The sequence below is a fragment of the Oncorhynchus nerka genome, linkage group LG12 (assembly GCF_034236695.1).
Source record: "Oncorhynchus nerka isolate Pitt River linkage group LG12, Oner_Uvic_2.0, whole genome shotgun sequence".
Taxonomy (NCBI): Eukaryota; Metazoa; Chordata; class Actinopteri; order Salmoniformes; family Salmonidae; genus Oncorhynchus; species Oncorhynchus nerka.
In genome coordinates, this window is record NC_088407.1 from 21,052,543 (window position 1) to 21,070,159 (window position 17,617).

The 17,617-nt window shown below is 42.8% G+C and overlaps 2 protein-coding genes and 1 long non-coding RNA gene across 9 annotated transcripts in view; 2 read left to right on the forward strand and 1 right to left on the reverse strand.

Moving 5' to 3' along the window:
• LOC115137934 (basement membrane-specific heparan sulfate proteoglycan core protein-like) overlaps window positions 1-17,617 on the forward strand; it is an 83,076-nt gene that overhangs the window by 52,057 nt on the left and 13,402 nt on the right. The window lies entirely within an intron of this gene.
• The window catches only part of LOC135574291 (uncharacterized), a 237,640-nt gene that overhangs the window by 25,584 nt on the left and 194,439 nt on the right, over window positions 1-17,617 (reverse strand). The gene's annotated exons all lie outside the window — the stretch shown is intronic.
• Window positions 1-17,617, forward strand: part of LOC115118802 (Fc receptor-like protein 5) — an 83,011-nt gene that overhangs the window by 1,748 nt on the left and 63,646 nt on the right. For 5 of the 7 annotated variants that reach the window (XM_065025376.1, XM_065025378.1, XM_065025379.1 and 2 more), the window contains exon 3: window positions 15,866-15,910. The exons of the other annotated variants lie outside the window; for them this stretch is intronic. In XM_065025376.1, coding sequence (XP_064881448.1) covers window positions 15,866-15,910 — 45 coding nt within the window. The remainder of the gene's footprint in view (window positions 1-15,865; window positions 15,911-17,617) is intronic. 7 annotated transcript variants of the gene reach the window in all.

The following is a 17,617-nucleotide window of genomic DNA, read 5'->3' on the forward strand; positions in this document are numbered from 1 at the left end:
GAGTCACCTGGCAACTGATGCACACTAATTACTGTCTACTATTACCAGTTATGATTTAGGCATGTAAATATTGGTGGGGCCCAAAAAAAAGTGGGATGCATGCCAGCAAAGCCACTACACAACACAACACTAAACAATACATTAATTACACTATAACGGTGACAAACGTACCCCACAAACTGTTAGGGCCTAAATAAAGCTGTCCCAACAGCAGAGTCACAACAGCAGTCCCAACACCTTACCACTGCTACACATGGCTATCAGCATAGCCTTGTCTGGCAGCGAAATAGTTCATTCAGCCTCATTTACTGCATTTAAAAAAAAACATAGCTGATATGGCTTACCTGCTTAAACAAATGGTGTTTACTGACAATTGAGATTTATGAACTATAGCATAAGGGGACGACAAGTGGATAAGAGGCAATCCGCAATTTCGATTAAGACATTAATGAGTGAGCTAAGATGGACGTAGTCTATATAACTATTTGTTCAGCACTTTTGAAATGTAGTGACAGAATTCAGAACATGAGCCGTACATACAGTGTTCTCCCTGTACACCAAGTCAGAACTTTAGGATAAATAAAGGGGGCATATAAGCAGACAATGAAAGCTCTTACAATATTCGATGATTCCATTTCTCAAAAACAGGTTATAGGCTACATGTGCACCACCAAGTCACAACAGTAGACGAAATTAAGAGGTGAAAATGGACCACATTATTAGGGTGATGCACATGTTCTTCAAACAGCTTACTACACAACATACCTTTAGTATTGCTTTCTTAGCTACAGTATACATATATCCCTGTCATATTACATCATTTATGCAGCAGCATACAATGCATTTTTGGACTCACCTTGTTGTGCTGTGTTCACTTGAACAGGAAGCTGGCGTGGCGGTTCTTCGAGGTCAAATTTTGTCATCAAACTTTGTCATCAAAGTCTGTCATTCTCTGGATTTATGGCGCTTTCAAGACAACTGGGAACTCTGAGAAAAAAAAAAGGTTGAATCATGATGACATCAGTGATCTTCGAGTCGTAGCTCTAGAAAGAGGCCCGAGTTGGATGAAAGTTCAAAACGTATAGTCCCAGTCGTAGCTTGATTTTCCAGTGTTCCCAGTTGTCTTAAACTCACTAAAGTCAGATTTTGCAGTTCTGAGTTAACAGTTGCTTTGATCAAGGCACAAATCATGCTTCATTGACAGCATGGCCACTGTTGATTGTTTATCATTTTAAACTAGGAAAATAGACCCCTAGTCTTAGACTTGGGACCACAAAGCCACTCCCCTGAGTAGCAGGCTAATGATTGCTTTGCAATGCTTGCAGTTAAATTTGCGATTTCCAACTTGTGTAATGTTTATCTCCAAAGGCCGATGAGCACCGACACGTTTTATCTATAATTTCTCTTCATTATTTCTCTTTAGATGACAAGGATTAAAAAGGATATGCCAGTAGATTGTCAACTTGATTCATGATCATGACTGCTACCTAAGATTTTGAAAGGATTAGTCCAATCAAAGCTACTGTACATGATTTGACGTCCTTTTATCTGTGTCCAATGACCTTGAGGCTTCTTGGATGGGCAGTTCTAATGTAACTCTATGGCAGCACCCAAGGGGCTAGAATTTTAGAGCTCTACCCTTAGACTTGGTAGTGAAGTAGTGTCCCCGTGAGTGACAGAACACTGAGCCAATCACAGTACAATGCTCCGTATTTTCTGCTGGCTTGCTCCACCACCACAGAAAGCACTGAGATAGGCTGAAACCCCTTCATTTTGGAGCTGCCTTACTCAAGAAAACAAAAAAGAGACCATGGTTGTGGTTGAATACTCAAACTAACCACACTAACCTACTATGTGTGATATATATTGAGTATGTAGTATGCTTGTTGGTCATAGTATGAGTTAGTATGCCAAAAGTTCCCGGATGTCGTACTACATTTGCCGAATTACGAAGTATACACGCAGTGGACACTATTTCCGTACTTTTAGGGCCCATAATGCAATTCTTTAGAAAATGGGTGTGGCTTCACAACATTTTCAAATTTGAGGAAAAAGGTGGAAAATATGCAGCCGAAGTCCAACAAGAGCGGATACAAATTCATTGCTTTAACTAAATATGACAAAGCTAAGACAATGTTGAGCAATGTAGTAAAGTAATGACTTCTCAAATAAGTTACGCTAAACGTTATTTTGGCTGACAATGTGTTGGCTACGCTATGGTTACGAACCACATAGCATATCATAGCACTTCTGTATATTACGCTGTAACGTACAATTGACCTTATTTTAGTGCCCAAAAAAACGTAATACTTCCAGGTCAAAAGTAATATGAATATCATTGTGAAGTACAATTTCTCCCCTGTCCAGCAAAATCAATGACGAGACCTTCATGCCGCCCGGCTCTGCGTAATTAAAGAAGTCAATGAGCTCTGTGTAATTAAAGAAGGCAATGAGCTCTGCGTAATTAAAGAAGTCAATGAGCTCTGCGTAATTAAAGAAGGCAATGAGCTCTGCGTAATTAAAGAAGGCAATGAGCTCTGCATAATTAAAGAAGGCAATGAGCTCTGCGTAATTAAAGAAGGCAATGAGCTCTGCGTAATTAAAGAAGGCAATGAGCTCTGTGTAATTAATTAAGGCAATGAGCTCTGCGTAATTAAAGAAGGCAATGAGCTCTGCGTAATTAAAGAAGGCAATGAGCTCTGCGTAATTACAGAAGGCAATGATCTCTGCGTAATTACAGAAGGCAATGAGCTCTGCGTAATTAAAGAAGGCAATGAGCTCTGTCGAGTCTTTTTAAAAATAGCGGCTGGGGAAGTGAAACCTAGTGAAAGGGAAGGGGGAGATTAGCCATGTGGGAAAATAGCTTTTTCACCCAATCTGTCCAACTGTCTCTAAAATGTAAATAAAACACTATAAAGAGTTTGTATGTGTCATTGCATACCTATTTGAAGATTTGTGTTGAATTTGAATCGGGCTTTTAGGGCGGCGCTAAAGTTATCTTCAGAAGTAAACAGCTGCTTTCGCGGCTTTTGAGAGTCATGAAGGCTTGCAAGGATGATGTAAAAATGTATGCATTCAGTTGTACAATTGACTAGGTATCCCCCTACCCTGTCCCTTTCTTGTTTTTAATGCGTGCTGTACATTACGTTATGACTTATGACACGTCACAATTTAATGTACAGCGTCTGAGGGCTCAGTTATTTAAACTTTTCTCCAAAACGATCGGGCCATTACCATGTCAATCAACGCTTGGATAGAAACACACCCCAGATGTTGATGCCAACACAGTCGCTACAGTCCCATTAGTTTTCATTGCAGTCTCATTTGAATGTAGCCTTGCAAATTTGTTCGGAATGGGTTTAGTCAACAGAAGGTGACAGTATGTTAGCTAGCTAACAAACTTGTCTACATGCTATCTACCTAACTACCCAACATTTATTGACTTGGTTATTCACATCATTCTTAGCTAAGTGGTATAGTCTTTGTGCGTTCTCAATGAACATAAATTAGCTCAGGCTATCTATTCTAATTTTAGAGCACTCTGGTCTGAGTGCAGAATATTTGATGAATTTGCAAATGCTCATCACCCGTTGAATATGGCCGGTGTCAGATAACGTCGGCAAAAAAGTCTCATTAAATTGTTGCCAGCAACACAGTTACAGTCACCAATGCTCTGGATAACATGAAAACAGCCTAACCAGCTCTGCTGTGGTGAGTAAAATGGTCAGAGTAAAGTGTTCTCTCATTTGTGCCTGGAAGTAGCTAGCCAGTTAGCTTGTGATGTGGGCTTCACTGCTGTTGTGATGGTCAGAACGCTCAGATCAACCCTAGTCCTCTGCCAGTGTGCGCTCTGAACGCTCTGACTTCCAGCATCAACTTCCAGTAGACAGGCATGGTGCTACGCTAGTATGCTCAACTGAAAGGATACCGTTTGTTTACAGTATACTTACATGGCTAAATAGTAAACTCAGCAAAAAAAAGAAACGTCAATTTTTCAGGACCCTGTCTTTCAAAAACAATTCATAAAAATCCAAATAACTTCCCAGATCTTCATTGTAAAGGGTTTAATAAACACTGTTTCTCATGCTTGTTCAATGAACCATAAACAATTAATGAACATGTACCTGTGGAACGGTCGTTAAGACACTAAGAGTTTACAGATGGTAGGCAATAAGGAGGCCTTTCTACTGACTCTGAAAAACACCAAAAGAAAGATGCCCAGGGTCCCTGCTCATCTGCGTGAATGTGCCTTAGGCATGCTGCAAGAAGGCATGAGGACTGCAGGTGTGGCCAGGGCAATAAATTGCAATGTCCGTACTGTGAGACGCCTAAGACAGCGCTACAGGGAGACAGGACGGACAGCTGATCGTCCTCGCAGTGGCAGACCACGTGTAACAACACCTGCACTGGATTGGTACATCCGAACATCATACCTGCGTGACAGGTACAGGATGGCAACAACTGCCCGAGTTACACCAGGAACGCACAATCCCTCCATCAGTGCGCAGACTGTCCGCAATAGGCTGAGAGAGGCTGGACTGAGGGCTTGTAGGCCTGTTGTAAGGCAGGTCCCCACCAGACATCACAGGCAAAAACGTTGCCTATGGGCACAAATCCACCATCGCTGGACCAGACAAGACTGGCAAAAAGTGCTCTTCGCTGACAAGTCGCGGTTTTGTCTCACCAGGGGTGATGGTCGGATTCGCATTTATCGTCGAAGGAATGAGCGTTACACAGAGGCCTGTACTCTGGAGCGGGATCCATTTGGAAGTGGACGGTCAGTCATGGTCTGGGGCGGTGTGTCACAGCATCATCGGACTGAGCTTGTTGTTATTGCAGGCAATCTCAATGCTGTGTATTACAGGGAAGACATCCTCCTCCCTCATGTGGTACCCTTCCTGCAGGCTCATCCTTACATTACCCTCCAGCATGACAATGCCACCAGCCATACTGCTCGTTCTGTGCGTGATTTCCTGCAAGACAGGAATGTCAGTGTTCTGCCATGGCCAACTAAGAGCCCAAATCTCAATCCCATTGAGCACGTCTGTGACCTGTTGGATCGGAGTGTGAGGGCTAGGGTCATTCCCCCCCAGAAATGTCCGGGAACTTGCAGGTGCCTTGGTGGAAGAGTAGGGTAACATCTCACAGCAAGAACTGGCAAATCTGGTGCAGTCCATGAGGAGGAGATGCACTGCAGTACTTAATGCAGCTATTGGCCACACCACATACTGACTGTGACTTTGGATTTGGACCCCCCCCCCTTTGTTCAGGGACACATTCCATTTCTGTTAGTCACATGTCTGTGGAACTTGTTCAGTTTATGTCTGTTGTTGAATCTTGTTATGTTCATATAAATATTTACACGTTATTAAGTTTTCTGAAAATAAATGCAGTTGACAGTAAGAGGACGTTTCTTTTTTTGCTGAGTTTATATAGTATGTAGTATATACTCATTAAGTATGTACTATACAGTATGTTAGTATGTGTTTTCGGACACAGCCCATGTTTGTATGCGGCTTTATTAACTGAATTATATATTTTTTACAATGTTTGCAAACTGATATATGACACATTAATGCCAAAATAACATGCAAAACAAGCAAAAAATCTGAGGCTCATAACAGGTTCTGCCCCACATTGTCAGGCCTGTCCAGTACTTTAAAAATATCCTCTCCTGTTATCCTGGTTTCCAGTGGTTTGCAGAAGTGGATGTCTTCTTTAATTGACCCCCCGATAACCGTAACGGACATAAGACCAGGAGCTGTGCCAGGCCCGCCACATCTGTTAACTCATCCAACTGTAACATAGTATGTAGAATTACTGATGCTAACATTGGATGTGCTCGTGGAAGCAGAACAATGTGTCGTTGACAGGTGCAGGTGTAGTACTGTTCGTAGATATACTACCAGTATAGCTGCTATGTGTCTCTGGATGTGGGCCTTACTTTAACCATTTATCAATGTCAAACAGAATGAGCAGCAGCTACGTTTGTCTACATACGGACCGTTAGTGGAATGCCCGCGAGAGAGTAAATGTTCATGTGGACGTGGATGTTATGTGGACTCGGATGTTAATTATTTGACTAGGCTACCTGTATTTGACATTGTGTTGTTATTTCGCTGAACACTAGATGGTTTCATTTCATTTTTGGCAGTGAAACGAGGCTTCACAGGCGAGAAAAACACCTCACCCAAATGTATAGCCCCTTTGGAAAACATAAATGGACTGTTAAAAATGTGAAGTAAAATCCCCCCCAAAATTGGGCGTACCCACGACGGCATTGTGCGTATCCCTGTTTGGGAATACCTTGTTAACACTTTGTTCAGTCACCTGATGTTTTAAAGAGACAGTGTACAATTTTCAATGTAATGCAACTCAAAAGGAAAATAGTGTTTTTACACAATGTAGAATCCTAATATTCCAGAAAGTATTGCAATTTCAATGACATGTATTCATATACACATTTTAGCTTTTATAAAGAACCAATGTCTTTACAGTGTTACATATTAGTTTCCAGGGCACAACATGTGCTTCGAAAGTAGCTAGAATTCATATAGGCCCAATATGAGCTGTATATCAATCAATATAACACACACTATTTTCTGGTGCTCCTAAATTTCATGTGGTGCTCCTAACTTTTTGAGAGCACCAGTGTTACCTGCATGCTATTGTCACGAAGGGTTAATGCTGTACCATAGCGAACAAAGAAATCGTCTATCCTCTATCAAGGCGAGACCCAGATGCAGACACAGGAGGCAGACGGTTGGAGTCTTACAATGTTTAATAATCCAAAGGGGTAGGCAAGAGAATGGTCGTGGACAGGCTAAAGGTCAAAACCAGATCAGAGTCCAGGAGGTACAGAGTGGCAGACAGGCTCGTGGTCAAGGCAGGCAGAATAGTCAGGCAGGCGGGTACAGAGTCCAGAAACAGGCAAGGGTCAAAACCAGGAGGACTATAAAAAGGAGAATAGCAAAAGGAGTGCTGGAAAACCAAGCTGGTTGACTTGACGAAACATACAAGACGAACTGGCACAGAGAGACAGGAAACACAGGGATAAATACACTGGGGAAAATAAGCGACACCTGGAGGGGGTGGAGACAATCACAGGAACAGGTGAAACAGATCAGGGCGTGACAATCCTCACCCGGATGCTTTATCCCTCGGGGCGGAGCCGGGGAGAAAAGTTCAAGAAAAGAGAAAAGTAAGAAGGGAAAGAGACAAGCTATTGGAGAAGAGTGGCTCTTAAGTACACTCTCTGTTTTACACTTGTTGACTCTCTCTTGGAGAAGAGTGTCATCTCCTTAAGTACACTCTCTGTTTTACACTTGTTGACTTTCTCTTGGAGAAGAGTGCCATCTCCTTAAGTACACTCTCTGTTTTATTCTTGTTGACTCTCTCTTGGAGAAGAGTGTCAGCCCCTTAAGTACACTCTCTGTTTATTCTTGTTGACTTTCTCTTGGAGAAGAGTGTCAGCCCCTTAAGTACACTCTGTTTATTCATGTTGATTCTCTCTTGGAGAAGAGTGTCAGCCCCGTATGGACACTCTCTGTTTTACACTTGTTGACCTTCTCTTGGAGAAGAGTGTCATCTCCTTATGTACACTTTCTGTTTTACACTTGTTGACCTTCTCTTGGAGAAGAGTGTCATCTCCTTATGTACACTTTCTGTTTTACACTTGTTGACTTTCTGATGGAGAAGAGTGTCATCTCCTTATGTACACTCTCTGTTTTACACTTGTTGACTTTCTCTTGGAGAAGAGTGCCATCTCCTTAAGTACACTCTCTGTTTTATTCTTGTTGACTCTATCTTGGAGAAGAGTGTCAGCCCCTTAAGTACACTCTCTGTTTATTCTTGTTGATTCTCTCTTGGAGAAGAGTGTCAGCCCCTTAAGTACACTCTCTGTTTATTCTTGTTGATTCTCTCTTGGAGAAGAGTGTCAGCCCCTTAAGTACACTCTCTGTTTATTCTTGTTGACTTTCTCTTGGAGAAGAGTGTCATCTCCTTATGTACACTCTCTGTTTTAGTGTTGACTTTCTCTTGGAGAAGTGGTATGTGTGGGGCCATACAGAGAAGTTGGTCAGAAAATAAACACGCCTTTAAACACTGCTGTTTTTTCTCACAGTCTTTGTTCATTTCTGTAGAATGAGTGAGTCTCTGGCCTTTTAAAGCTGCAGTCCGTAATTGAAACTACCACAAAACGGCCAACCTGCCACTTGTTGTGGTACACAGCTGAGGAATGTTGCTAGGGGAATTCATTAATGTACAATGTTTGTTTACACTGATATTGTGAACAAACATTGTCATAAAATAACAGTATATTCTGTGTTATATTTTGAATTAAATAGCGCTTTTTAACCAACTGAGGTACTCAAAGCGCTTTACATAGTAGGGGGAAACTCACCTCTTCCACCAGCAATGTGTTGCACCCACCTGGATGATGCAAGACAACCATTTGTGTGTCAGAACTCTCACCACACATCAACTATTAGGTGGAGAGGTGAGGAGAGAGTGCCTTCAGAAAGTATTCATACCTCTTGACTAATTTCACATTTTGTTGTGTTACAGCCTGAATTCAAAATGTATTAAATAGTTTACTTTTCTCACCCATCTACACACAATACCCAAAATGACAAAGTGAAAACATGTTTTTAGAAATGTTTGCAAATCTATTGAAAATGAAGTACAGAAATATCTTAACTACATAATTATTCACACCCCTGAGTCATTACTTTATAGAATCAACTTTGATAGCGATTACAGCTGTGAGTTTTTCTGGGTTAGTCTCTAAGAGCTTTCCACACCTGGACTGTGCAATATTTGCTGATTACTCTTTTAAAAGGATTCAAGCTCTGTCAAATTGGCTGTTGATCATTGGTAGACAACCATTTTCAGATCTTGCCATAGATTTTCAAGTAAAGTCAAAACTGTATCTCAGCCACTCAAGAACATTGACTATATTCGTGGTAAGCAACTTGTAGATATGGCCTTGTGTTTTAGGTTATTGTCCTACTGAAATGTGAATTAATCTCCTAGGTTTGGTGGAAAGCAGACAACCATGTTCTCTCTAGGATTTTTCCTGTGCTTAACTCAGTTTATTTTTTATCCTGAAAAATTCCCCTGTCCTCGATTGCAAGCATAACCCATAACATAATGCAGTCACCTGTAACGGTTGTCGTCGTCTGATGAGGAAGAATCGGACCAAAGAATAACAAAGTGCAAAACGAAACCGAAACAGTCCTGTCAGGTGCAGAACAGTAAACAGAAAACAACTACCCACAAAACATAGGTGGGGAAAAAGCTACCTAAGTATGGTTCCCAAACAGAGACAACGATAATCAGCGGTCCCTGACTGAGGACCATACCCGGCCAAAACGAAAAAAGAAATACAAAACATAGAAAAAATAACAGAATGCCCACCCCAAATCACACCCTGACCAAACCAAAAGAGAGAAATAAAAAGCTCTCTAAGGTCAGGGCGTGACAGTACAGTACCCCCCCCCCCCCAAGGTGTGGACTCCAGTGGCAAAACCTGAACCTATAGGGGATGGTCTGGTGGGGCATTTCTCCGCTGTGGAGGCTCTGGTGCGGAACGTAGACCCCACTCAACCTCTGGCTTGGCCCACTGTGGTGGCGCCTCCCGTGCGGGGACCCTCGCCGCTGACCCCGGACCGGGGACCTTCGTAGCGGGCCCCGGACTGGGCACCCTTGTTGTGGGCCCCGGACTCGGCACCCTTGTTGGGGGCTCCGGACTGGAGGGCGTCGCTGGAGGCTCCGGACTGGAGGGCGACTCTGGAGGCTCCGGACTGGAGGGCGACTCTGGAGGCTCCGGACTGGAGGGCGACTCTGGAGGCTCCAGACTGGAGGGCGTCGCTGGAGGGAGGAGACTCAGAGACAGCCTGGTGCGTGGGGCTGCCACAGGGCCCACCAGGCTGGGGAGACCTACAGGAGGCCTGGTGCGTAGAGGAGGCACAGGATGAACCGGGCCGTGGGTGAGCACTGGAGCTCTGGTGCGCAGCCTTGGCACCAATCCTCCAGGCTGAATGCCCACTTTAGCCCGGCCCCTCCAGAGTGCAGGCACAGGTCGAACCGGGCTGTGGGGGAGCACTGGAGATCTGTTGCTTACCACTCACACCTCTCCACTTGGCTCAATGCCCACTTTAGCCCGGTACGGGCGGAGCGCAGGCATAGGACGAACTGAACAGCCCCAGCGCACCGGAGACACAGTGTACAGAGCCGGCGCAGGATACCCTGGGGCGAAATGGCGCACCAGAGACCAAGAGTGCTGAGCTGCCACAATCTGCCCTGGCTGGATGCCAACTCTCGCATGGCACTTGCGGAGGGCTGGCATATAGCGCACCGGGCTATGAGCGCGCCCTGGAGACCATGCGCTTTACCGCATAACACGGTGCCTGACCAGTACCACGCTGCTTCTGGTAAGCATGGGGAGTTGGCTCAGGTCTATAGCCTGACTCCGCCAATCTCCCCGTGTGCCCCCCTCTCGTGCCTGCTTTGCTGACTCGCCTCATATTGCTGCCATTCAGCTTAAGCTGCCTCCAGTTCCTTCTTCGGGCGGCGACATTCTGTCTCCAGGGTCCCTTTCCGTCCAGTATCTCCTCCCATGTCCAGGAGTCCTGAACCCTCTGCTCCTCCATACCACGCTGCTTGGTCCGTTTGTGGTGGGTAGTTCTGTAACGGTTGTCGTCGTCTGATGAGGAAGAATCGGACCAAAGCGCAGAGTGGTAAGTGTTCATGACTTTATTTAGCAACTGAACACCAGAACAAAAATAACAAAGTGCAAAACGAAACCGAAACAGTCCTGTCAGGTGCAGAACACTAAACAGAAAACTACCCACAAAACAGGTGGGAAAAAGCTACCTAAGTATGGTTCCCAATCAGAGACAACGATAGTCAGCTGTCCCTGATTGAGAACCATACCCGGGGGCTTCCCGGGTGGCGCAGTGGTTAAGGGCGCTGTACTGCAGCGCCAGCTGTGCCATCAGAGTCCCTGGGTTCGCGCCCAGGCTCTGTCGTAACCGGCCGCGACCGGGAGGTCCGAGGGGCGACGCACAATTGGCCTAGCGTCGTCCAGGTTAGGGAGGGCTTGGTCGGTAGGGATGTCCTTGTCTCAGCGACTCCTGTGGCGGGCCGGGCGCAGTGCGCGCTAACCAAGATTGCCAGGTGCTCGGTGTATCCTCCGACACATTGGTGCGGCTGGCTTCCGGGTTGGATGCGCGCTGTGTTAAGAAGCAGTGCGGCTGGTTGGGTTGTGTATCGGAGGACGCATGACTTTCAACCTTCGTCTCTCCCGAGCCCGTGCGGGAGTTGTAGCGATGAGACAACTCCAACAACAATTGGATCCCACGAAATTGGGGAGAAAAAAGGGGTAAAAATAAATAAATAAATAAAAGAGAACCATACCCGGCCAAAACAAAGAATTACAAAACGTAGAAAAAAAGAACATAGAATGCCCACCCAAATCACACCCAAACCAAAATAGACAAAAAAGCTAAGGTCATGACATCACCACTTGAAAATATGAAGAGTGGTACTCATTATAATGAATTGTATTGTATTTGTTCCAACCATAACACTCTGTATTCAGCACAAAAAAACGGTATTGCTTTGCCACATTTTTTTGCAGATTTACTTTAGTGTGTTGTTGCAAACAGGATGCATGTTGTGGAATATTTGTATTCTGTACAGGCTTCCTTCTTTTCACTCTGTCAATTAGGTTAGTATTGTGGAGTAACTACAATGTTGTTGATCGATCCTCAGTTTTCTCCTATCACATCCATTTAACTCGAACTTATTTAAAAAATCACAATTGACCTCATGGTGAATTCCCCGAGGAGTTTCCTTCCTCTCAATCAAGTTAGTGAGGAAGGACACCTGTATCTTTCTAGTGACAGGGTGTATTGATACACCATCCAAAGTGATGTTCAAATGGATATTCAAGTCTGCTTTTGTTATTTAGCCCATCTACCCATCTTTGAGAGGCGTTGGAATACCTGGTCTTTGTGATTGAATCTGTGTTACAAATTCACTTCTCAACTGAGGGGCCTTAGAGATAATTGTCTGTGTGGGGTACAGAGATGAGGTTGTCATTCAAAAACCATGTTAAACACTATCATTGCACACATAGTGAGTCCATGCAACTTATTATGTGACTTGTTATGCACAATTCACTTCTGAACTTATTTAGGCTTGCCTTAAGTTGCCATAACAAAGGGGTTGAATACTCATTGACTCAAGAAATGTCTGCTTTTCATTTGTAAACATTTTGTAAACATAATTCCAATTTGATATTATGGGATATTGTGTGTAGGCCAGTGACAAAACATCTCAATCTAATCAAATTGAAATTCAGGCTGTAACACAACAACATGTGGAAAAAGTCAAGGGGTGTGAATACTTTCTGAAGACACTATATTATGCCAACTAGTAATGGGGGGGGATGATTAGGTGGCTATGATGGAAGGGGGCCAGGTTGGGAATGTTGGCATGACACCAGGGTTAACATCCCTAGTCTTACAACAAGTGCCATGGGATTTTTAATAACAACAGAGAGTCAGGACAACCATTTAACTTCCTATCAAAAAGACAGCACCCAAAGCAGGGTAATATCACCTAGACTGCCCTGGTATCTCCTTTGACCAGAGGGAAGAGTGGCCCCTACTGACCCTCCAACATCACTTCCAGCAGTCTCCCATCCAGAGACAGAATAAGCCCGTCCCTGCTTAGCTTCAGAGGAAAGCCAGCAATGGGATGAAGGGTGGTATGCTGCTGGTACTGTAGGTGACAACATGTAAAGTGACATGTGATAACATTAAACTACACGTGTGAAAATATTTTAGCATGTGAAAACATGATCTTGTGAAATAAATGTGACAACATGGGGAATCAACATTTCAATGTGATACCATGAAACTAAACGTGATAACATTTTCACAACCAAAACAGCAAATCTCGATTTTCAAATGACCCATTTTTTCACGTGAAAATGAAATTCTACAGAGAGTTAGGTTTTCCCATGTGAAGGTTTTTCACACGTGAAATTTTTGTAATTCACAAGTGAGGTGGAAACGTCATTTTTCTCTCGTGAAAAGGTGGTGTTAATATTAATTTAATACATGTGAACATATGGTTTCAAGATTTACTTCAAGTCTCTTGTTTTCACATGTGAAAATGTCAGCTCAACATGTGAAAACAGCTATTTCACATGTGAAATTGCAATTTTCATGTGAAAGCGCAAGGGATGTAATTAAATGGTGTAGGAGTTTTAAGGTGAGTGACATGCTGTACATTTGACATGATCACTTCAATATGACCCCACCTGGGATTTGAAACTCAGAACCGCTAAATTTGGGGTACGCTGATCTTTCTGCTGCGCTAAAGAGTCTGTACTTCTGCATTCTCAGAAGTCCCCCACAGATGAATTGTTCGTATACATCTCCGCATAGTGCAAAATAATGCCATCTGCACTTCTATTTTAGTTATCAGTTAATCTGACTGTTCTGTCATCATTGATTTAATCATTGATTTAATATACTGGATTCAGTAATTTGAGGGTTTTCTGTAAAATTGTCTAATGTTGGTGGGGCATATTATTCTGTTTTAATGTTACTCCTGAGTAACTATGATAAATATAATAGGTTTTATTGAGTGTATTTTAAACAAAGCTGAGATTTACAGTAAAGTTCAACGTTTAGGAATACAGGTGAAATCAGTTATTGACACAGAAACGGTGCCGTGGAAGATTGGAATGCCATGAACCAAGAGATTGTGAGTTTCAATCAAATCACATTTTATTGGTCACACATATTTAGCAGATGTTATTGTGGGTGTGGCGAAATGCTTGTGAGGACATGTTGCATTTAGATTAGATTAGTTTATTTAGTCACATGGATAAGGTCAGATGTAATTGCAGTGTACAGTAAAATATTTTAAACTCTGAGATCCAACAGTTCAGGTGTAAATGAAACAATAATACAAAATTAAAAAATATATACATATTTACTACTTTGACAATGAAAAATACAAATGTCCATTAAGGTGTGGGCAGGGTAATTGTCAGTTTCAGGCTGTGATGCAGCCCGACAGTATGCTCTTGATGGTGCTCCTGTAGAATACTGTGAGGCCCCTTGGGAAAAGGCCGAATTTCATCAGCCTCCTGAGGTTAAAGAGTTGCTGTCGAGCCCTCCTCACCTTGGTGTCCGTGTGGTTTGACCATTTCAGCTCCTCTAACATATGTACACCAAGAAAGTATTTCATAATGATGGAATTGAGTGCAACGGGTCGGTAGTCATTTAGTTTAGTTACTATCTCTTTCTTGGTCAAGTGGATATCTAGAATAATAATTATAGTATAAATAAACAATCACAATGTAATCATGTCAAAGTGAGTCAAATATGAAGTTGAAAACACTGTGACTGTGTGACGTTCCGGGGACATCCTAACGACAAATTTTAGGGCATCACCTGTGAAATGTAATGTTAAAAATATCCACATCTGAAACGTCATATGAAATATGACATGTGAAGTGTTCCAAAACCAAATGGTTTTCATTGATTCCACATGTGAAAGGTTATGTGATCACATGTGAAGATCCATCCACCTGGAAAAGAGGAATGCATATGTGAGGATTGGCAGGACAGAGAAGCTATGTCTGGTAGGACGAGAGGCAGGGGTGTGTGTCCGTTTGTAAATAACAGCTGGTGCACGATTTCTAATATTAAAGAAGTCTCAAGGTTTTGCTCACCTGAGGTAGAGTACCTCATGATAATCTGTAGACCACACTATCTACCAAGAGAGTTCTCATCTATATCAATCGTAGCCATCTATTTACCACCACAAACCGATGTTGGCACTAAGACCATACTCAACAAGCTGTATAAGGACATAATCAAACAAGACAATGTGCATCCAGAAGTGGTGCCCCTAGTGGCCGGGGACTTTAATGCAGGCAAACTTAAATCAGTTTTACCAGATTTCTACCAGCATGTTGAATGTGCAACCAGAGGGAAAAAAACTCTAGACCACCTTGAATCCATACACAGAGATGCATACAAAGCTCTCCCTCGCCCTCCATTTGACAAATCTGACAATAATTCTATCCTCCTTACTCCTGCTTACATGCAAAAACTAAAGCAGGAAGTACCAGTGACTCGCTCCATACGGAAGTGGTCAGATGACCAATGACATTAAGGGGTATACCACCTCAGTCACCATCTTCATCAATAAGTGCATCGACGACGTCGTCCCCACAGTGACCATATGTACATATCCCAACCTGAAGACATGGATTACGGGGAACATCCACACTGAGCTAAAGGCTAGAGCTGCCGCTTTCATGAAGGGTTACACTAATCCGGACACTTATAAGAAATCTCACTATGCCCTCAGACGAACCATCAAATAGGCAAAGCGTATAGGGAGGAGGTCAGAGACCTGGCAGTGTGGTGCCTGTTCTTTTAATTTGACTCTTTATTACTTTAGTTTATTGAGTAAATATTTTTAACTGTTTCTTGAACTGCATTGTTGGTTAAGGGCTTGTAAGTAAGCATTTCACTGAAAGGTCTAAACCTGTTGTATTCGGTGCATGTGACAAATACAATTTGATTTGATATGTGTAGTGTGGAATGTGGAATCATGTGTTTTTTTCCTAATGAGGCAATTAAAAGTCATACTCTTTCAGAATGAAAGGCTATTATTCATTTAAAAGTGCTAAAATCTGTGGAAATTGCAGATTGCACCTTTAAAATAAAGTACAGGAAGTATAAAGTATGTGGTGATCAGTAACATGAATATGGCATGTTGTTATTTATTTAGAGCTAATATTGGTGCAATGTGACTTTCTTTGTTGTAGTGCTGAATACACACATCAACTCTGGACACTGTGAAGATGATGATGGTAGATATTTGTTCACTTCATCAAGCCTCCATCTCTTAATGCTTCTATTTCTTTATTTGTAATTTTTAAAGTTGGTTTTGGCTGGACATATTTTTTGTTTTTAGTGTCTTGAAATAACATGTGAAAGGCAATTGTATCATGCTGGTTTGATTTTGTGCAGGAGTGGCGAAGGCTGTTCTGACCATACACCCCTGTGCTCTACTGTACCCTACTCTATTGTACTGTGCTCTACTGAACTGTACCCTACTCTATTGCACTGTGCTCTTCTGCACTCTACCCTACTATATTGTAGTGTACTCTACCCTACTCTACTAAACTGTTCCCTACTCTAACGTTCTGTGCTCTGCTGAACTATACTCTATTGTAATATACTCTACTGTGCTCTACTGCACTGTACCCTACTCTATTGCACTGTGCTCTACTGTATACCCTACTATGTTGCACTGTCCGCTACTGAACTATACCCTACTCTATTGTACTCTACTGTACCCTACTCTATTGTACTGTGCTCTACTGATCTGTACACTACTTTGTTCCACTGTACTCTTCTGAAGTGTACCCTCCTCTATTGTACTGTGCTCTACTGAACTATACCCTACTCTATTGCACTGTGCTGTACTGAACTGTACCCTACTCTATTGTACTGTGCTCTACTGAACTGTACCCTACTCTATTGCACTGTGCTCTTCTGCACTCTACCCTACTATATTGTAGTGTACTCTACCCTACTCTACTAAACTGTTCCCTACTCTAACGTTCTGTGCTCTACTGAACTATACTCTATTGTAATATACTCTACTGTGCTCTACTGCACTGTACCCTACTCTATTGCACTGTGCTCTACTGAACTGTACCCTACTCTACTGTGCGCAACTGACCTGTACCATATTCTATTGTAATGTATTCTATTGAACTGTACCCTATTCTACTGTGCTGTACCCTAATCTACTGTACTGTGCTCAACTGAACTGTACCGTTCTCTATTGTACTGTACTCTACTGAATTGTAGCCTACTCTATTGAACTGTGCTATACTGTACTGTACCCTACTCCACTGTACCCGACTGAACTGTACTCTACTCTATTGATCTGTACTCTACTGTATTCTAGTTGAATGTATTGCACTTTGCTCTACTGAACTGTACCCTACTCTATTGTACTGTGCTTGACTGAACTGTACCCTACTCTATTGCACTGTACTCTACTGAACTGTACCCTACTCTATTGTACTGTGCTCGACTGAACTGTACCCTACTCTATTGTACTCTGCTCTACTGAACTGTACCCTACTCTATTGTACTGTACTGTACTTTACTGTACCCTACTCTACTGTTCCCTACTCTATTGTACTGTGCTCCACTGTACTGTACCCTACTCTATTGCACTGTACCCTCATCTACTGAACTGTACCCTACTCTATTGTACTGTGCTCAACTGTACTGTACCCTACTCAATTGCACTGTACCCTCATCTACTGAACTGTTCCCTGCTCTATTGTATTGGTTATATTATGCTTGTGTGCAGCTTCTCTACCATGGAAACCCATATCATGAAGCTCCCGACAAACATTTATTGTGCTGAGTTTGCTTCTAGAAGCAGTTTGGAATGTAGTAGTTAGTGTTTCAACGGAGGACAGACCATTTTTACACGCTCCGCACTTCAGCACTCGGCGGTCCCGTTCTGTGCGCTTGTGTGGCCTACCATATTG